The sequence below is a fragment of the Plasmodium cynomolgi genome, chromosome 7 (genome assembly GCF_000321355.1).
Source record: "Plasmodium cynomolgi strain B DNA, chromosome 7, whole genome shotgun sequence".
Taxonomy (NCBI): Eukaryota; Apicomplexa; class Aconoidasida; order Haemosporida; family Plasmodiidae; genus Plasmodium; species Plasmodium cynomolgi.
In genome coordinates, this window is record NC_020400.1 from 1352606 (window position 1) to 1358274 (window position 5669).

Sequence of the window (5669 nt, forward strand, 5' to 3'; positions counted from 1 at the left end):
ATTTTGCTGCTTCTCCGATTTTGTTTTGCGCGTATTCTATTGAGGAGACCCTGCCTTGGGTTGTTTTTCTCCCCACCCAGTGTGTCAATTGCGCAGCGCACACTTAGCTCATCGCGTCAATTAATTTTCCTTTTATCCGCCGATGAGGAGTTCCCACCTTTTTGGAGGAGGTACACACGTGCCGCATGGCCCACTGTAAGGAGCTTCCTGTCATCGCATGAGAGTAGGGAGACTCGCCTGTTACGAGTTCACCCCCAGGCACAAGGTTGAAAAGAAGCGTTTATCTTTGTTTAGTCGACTAAGTCGTTTTACAATATGAAAAGGGGGGGAGATGGAATTTGTTCCAGACTGGGGAACTGAGCAGAGTGGAACCGAATACCTCTTTCCGTTTCGCAGCTACCCATTTGGGTGGTGCTTTAGTGGGAGGGGTGACCATCTCGTGTTGGATGGCAGGAAGGGATATAAAAAGGGGGAATGACCTTTTTCGAATGGACCTTCATTTGATTAAGGAGTGGGACACACACCTTGGGAGGAGCGCCCCCGTTCGGCAGTGTGCTGGTTCGGCAGTGTGCTGGTTCAGCAGCGCCCCCGTTCGGCAGTGTGCGGGGTTCCTTTCGTTAGTTACACCTGGCATTGCAGATCCGGTATGTACACGGCTAAGCGTGAGTGTAGGTTCGAGCGTACGCCCGCGTTATGTGAATGCATTGTGCGTGCGCGGTTGGCCGGTTGGTCGATTGGCGGGCTGGCCGACTGTCCCGCTGGCCGCTTGGCACGCGTGTTCGAGTACGCGTATGTAGGATCACGTATGCAGGATCACGTACGCATAAGCAGGCAGATACCCACCTCAACATATGGGGGCACTTGTGCACACATGACTCTCCCCCTGCAGCGCGCTAGTACCTCAACCAGAAGGTCTTCTGTCTGAGGTCGTAGTACTGCGGCATGCCGTGCAGAGCACCCATAGCAGCAACAGCTATCTCCCGATCATGTAGATACTTCCACGCGACCCGTTTCACTTCCTCCGTATCTATTTTGTCTAATCTGAGTAGGAACTCTGCTAGTGGGATATTCCGACCGTACACGAGAATCTGTCTTGACACTTCTTCTGCCAGGGTAGATGATGATTCAAACATATTAATGAGTTGAGTCTTTAATTGTATTTTGGCTAGCTCGACTTCTTCATCTGTGATACTGTAACTTAAGGATGTTACTCCAAACATGAGTTCTCCCAAGGCATGCTCTACAGCTAGCTCATCACACTGCACATAAAAGCCAAACAGACCTGTATTGTTGTAACATGTATTAAATGCAGAAAAATAATCTGCACATCCTATTGTCATTTTATTGCAGATATTATTTATGGTTCTGTTGGCGGAAAGCTTTCCTGGTAGTATTCCTTCTTCACTTTTTTTGTAAGTTCCAATAATGCATTGCATTAACATGAAGGTGATAGAGTCAGGGGACTTCCAATCAACTCCTTCAAAGGCCACAGCTACATGTGCACTAGGTCCTGAGTCATCATCTCTCATGATAATTTCGGAGCCACAAAAGTATGGTTTTACATTATCTATGTTAGATGCAGAACCCGTGTTGGAGGCAGATCCCATGTTAGAGGCAGAACCCATGTTGGCAGATTGCGGCTTTAAATGACTAAAGTGCTGCTCGGCTAGCTTGACCACCTCTTCGTGCTTCACATCACCCACTGCACAGAGAACCATCCTGTCCGAAGTATAATTCGTATTGATGTAGTTAATAATGCTCTGTCGGTTCATATTTTTTATATTTTCTACGGGTCCTAAAATGGTGTACCCTAAAGGATGATCCCGAAATGCAGTCATGTGTAGCTTATCGAAAATTACTTCATCTTTGGATTTCTCTACCTCTTCCATCTCTCTCAGAATGACATGTTTTTCCATATCGATTAGATTTTCATCAAAGATACTGTTGGATAGAATATCACTCAAGAGCTCTATGCACCATTTTACATCGTCCTTAAAACACCTACAGTAGTAACTAGTCTGTTCTCTAGCTGTGTATGCATTTAGATGTGCCCCCATATTTTCGATTTCTTTCTCTAATTGGATTCGGTTTCTCTTTTTAGTTCCTTTAAATATCATGTGCTCTAGAAAGTGAGCTACTCCATTATTCTGTTTATTTTCATATTTACTTCCACTACTGATCCATATTCCTATGGTAGGTACTTCGCACGTACTTTTGACAGTAGCTATTTTCAGCTTGTTGGGTAACTCGGTTACTTGTGTGATTGGCTGGTTCAGGATTTCTTTGGGGAGGCTCTTCAGCGAGCTGTACCTCCGCAGCGTTCGCCCCAGCATGGCGGTGGTGGGGAGGGGGGCGCACACAAAAATGGGAAATGGGAAATGGGAAAGGGGAAAGGGGAAACGAGAAATGGGAAAAGGGGAAAGAGAAATGGGAGCAGAGAAATAGGAGCAGAGAAATAGGAGCAGAGAAATAGGAGCAGAGAAATAGGAGCAGAGAAATAGGAGCAGAGAAATAGGAGCAGAGAAATAGGAGCAGAGAAATCGGAACAGCTTAAAAAAGGGGCACCTTCTTAAAAAGGCATTTATTGAAATTGAAAGAGGTAATGAAGGAATAAGTTTCCGTTCGTCAAATGGTACGAACAGGGGGGGGGTATTCAAAGGGGGATATGTGACTCATTAAAAAAGGGTTCCAACGAACCGGTTAGCGAGCTGCTTAACGAACAGGTTAGCGAACTGCTTAACGAACTGCTCAACGAACTCGTTAACGAACTGCTTAACGAACTCACTCAGGGGGGGCGCTCATTCGAAGCGCTTTCAGTTTCGTTCCCAACTTGGGCTCACACGGCAGGCTCATTTCCTCGGAGCATATGCATCGCACAAAAAAAGGAAAAAAAAGGAAAGAAAAAAAATGGAAAAAAAAAAAAAAGCTAAACAACCAAAAAGTGGCCCATAAGATGGTCACAAAAAAGAGCTGCGCGGAAAAAAAAAAAAAAAAACAACCGAAAAAAAAAAAAAAAAATCCCAAAGTGGGAGGCACTAGGTGTGGTGCGCCCAAAGGGGACAGGCTGATCCGGGGTGGAGGGGAGAAAACAAGCTGTGTCATGATAAAGCAAAGCACAGGAAGGAAAAGAAAAGAGTTGCCATTGGAAGGGGTGTGGGGGTGGAAGATTATGGACGTGCGCAAAGAGGTAGGGAAAAGCTGTATACCGTTGGTGATACTAACAGCGACGCGATGATGTTTTTCTCCGGAGCAGCTGCCTCCTTTTGGGGGGTGGAACATCCCCCTCTATGTGCACTGCGGTACCCTGAGGTGATATCACCCTGCAGAAGAGAGGAGTCCTGCGGGGTCTCTCTCTTCCCCGCAAGTGGGTAGAAGTACACAGGGGAGCGGGTGGCGTGGCGGAATGGACAAATGGGCGAATGGGCGAATGGGCGAATGGGCGAATGACCGGATGGCCGATTGACCTATTGACCGATTGACCGGATGACCGATTGACCGGATGACCGAATAACCGAATGGTGGTTACGCAAAGTGCACGCTGTGCATACGGGTAAGTCGGCTAAGACGAGCTCCCAAAGGAGGAGAGGCGGACAAAAAGGCCTCGCTGTTGTGTCCTGTCGACCTAGCATCGTTTGTGTAATGGTTCCGAGCTGACTTCATTTCAATAGGGTTAAGTTCGAAGTGGAAAAAGGATTATATTGCGAAAAGAAGGAAGATGCTGCCATGGCTGTGGTTATGTGTCTTCCCCCCCCCTTTCCTTTCCCTTCCCTTCCCAACCTCTTTGCGTTACCACAGCTTGCTTGTGTATGTAGTGGAAAGACAACGTAACAGTGAGGGAAGTTTACGCAGAGCATTGAAGCAGCATCGCTTTTTTTTTCAACTTACAAATGAGATGGCCAACGGGTCAGCATGTGGGAACTTCATCCACGTGGTGGGTCAGGTCAATCCGCTCGGTTCCACGTCTGCGGTGGAGGTTTCTTTTTTTTTTATGTTTTCCCATTTGGGGCAAAGTTACAGAAAGGCGTTCCTTCCCGGAGGCATCCCTTCCTTTGCGTCTCCATGTTGAGCTTCTTTTCGACACGTGATTGGAAAAAAAAAAAAACGAGAAAAAAACGAAAAAAAAAAGAAAAAAAAAACGAAAAAAAACGAAAAAAAAAACGAAAAAAAACGAAAAAAAAAACGAAAAAAAAAAGCGTTACAAGTAAGGATATAAACATGATGGGGGGTGGGAGCAGTGTGTGGTTCGCTCCCTTGACAGTGGCTCCACCAAACGTCAACATAGGTTTACTCCAACAGGAGTGACAAAACGGTGTGCGTCTTCACAAATGGATAGGAATATATACCGCCGATGCACAGGTGGGGGGTCATGACGTGAAAGAATTAATCGTGTTCCCTTCCCCCCCTCTTTTGCAGAGCAAAGCTACAAATCGATCGATTTCATTTTGAGCAGGGGGACATGTATGACAATTTTTCCGAAAGACAGGACGGCGTTCTCCACGTAGAATAGCTGGACGTTGTTTTCTTTTTTAACGTTGATGAGTTTTCCCTTGATGGTCCACTTGCTGCCTTTGGACTGCTTCAGTTGGCACAGCGTCCCGATGATGGCCTGCACGAGGGGAATCGAGTAAGTGGGTGAGCAGTTGAGCGGTTGAGCGGGTGAGCGGCTGATCTGTTGATCTGCTGATATGCTGATCTGTTGCGCGACGGGACTACTGAGCTACGCTGCGGCCAATTTCGACCATTTGCGCGAGGTGCCCTGGGTAGCGCCCCTCGCTGGTCGTGGCACGCCGCACACATGGTCTTACCACTTGGAAGGAGTGCACCATTTTATTGTACAGGGCCCTTTGGATGAACCCCTTCCGCAAATAGGCGTTGAGGAGGTAGGACAGGGACTCGCCCAGGGAGAAGCGGAGGTGGATATCGTCCAGGATGGGGATCTGTTTGCGGTAGCATTTTCCATTGAAGGCGTTCGCGTTGATGCACAGGTAGTTGTTTTTTCGGTCGGCGGGGTCTGATTGGCTGGCCAAGCAGCTGGTCAAGCGGCTGGCCAATTGGCCGTCCACTTCGTCCTCCGCTAGACCTTCATCTGTGTGACGTTGCCCCGATTGTGCCCCTGCCCGTGGCTTCCCTCGCGCAGAGTTAACCCCCCGGCAGTCCGCCGAGTGGTGGATGAGCGGCGAGGGGATGCTCCCCTCATTGATGTTTTCAAAGTTTTGAAGAAAAAAGGTTTCCTCCATGGGTTGGCTGTGTCAGTGGGAGGTTTCCCGTGCGTGATCAGAGAGATAGTGCGCCACGGATAGTCGCACTCATGTTATCCCGTTCGTTTGGGTCCACCTCGCATGCATACCAAGTGTGCGCAGTGATGCTGACAGTGGAATGTTTTTTCTTTTTCTCTTTTTTCTTTTTCTCTTTTTTCTTTTTCTCTTTTTTCTTTTTCTCTTTTTCTCTTTTTTCTCACATGGAGCGTATTTTCACGAGCGCGTGTGCCCAGTGGAGAACTGGAGGGAGGACTTTGCTTGGGGGAAATGACATTGGTGAAAAGGCCAACTGGAGAGCACTACCACAAGGGTCTTACTTTTACATTAGTCGAAGTAGAAAAGGAGAAAAACGAAAACTGTGGAGCGTGTAGAGTGTCACTAAGGAGGGAACATAAAAAAAAAAAAAAAAAA

General features: G+C 47.4%; 2 protein-coding genes across 2 annotated transcripts; both read right to left on the minus strand.

Annotated features, from left to right (window-relative positions):
- Positions 1-895: 895 nt before the first annotated feature.
- Positions 896-2281, minus strand: PCYB_074100 (organelle processing peptidase; the record flags this gene model as incomplete). The annotated part of the gene is made up of 1 exon (XM_004221808.1): positions 896-2281. A coding segment is annotated over one exon (1383 nt), but the record flags the coding sequence as incomplete, so codon positions are not given.
- Positions 2282-4422: 2141 nt separating this feature from the next.
- On the minus strand, positions 4423-4677 carry PCYB_074110 (hypothetical protein; the record flags this gene model as incomplete). Its single annotated transcript, XM_004221809.1, has 1 exon — positions 4423-4677. A coding segment is annotated over one exon (252 nt), but the record flags the coding sequence as incomplete, so codon positions are not given.
- Positions 4678-5669: the final 992 nt, after the last annotated feature.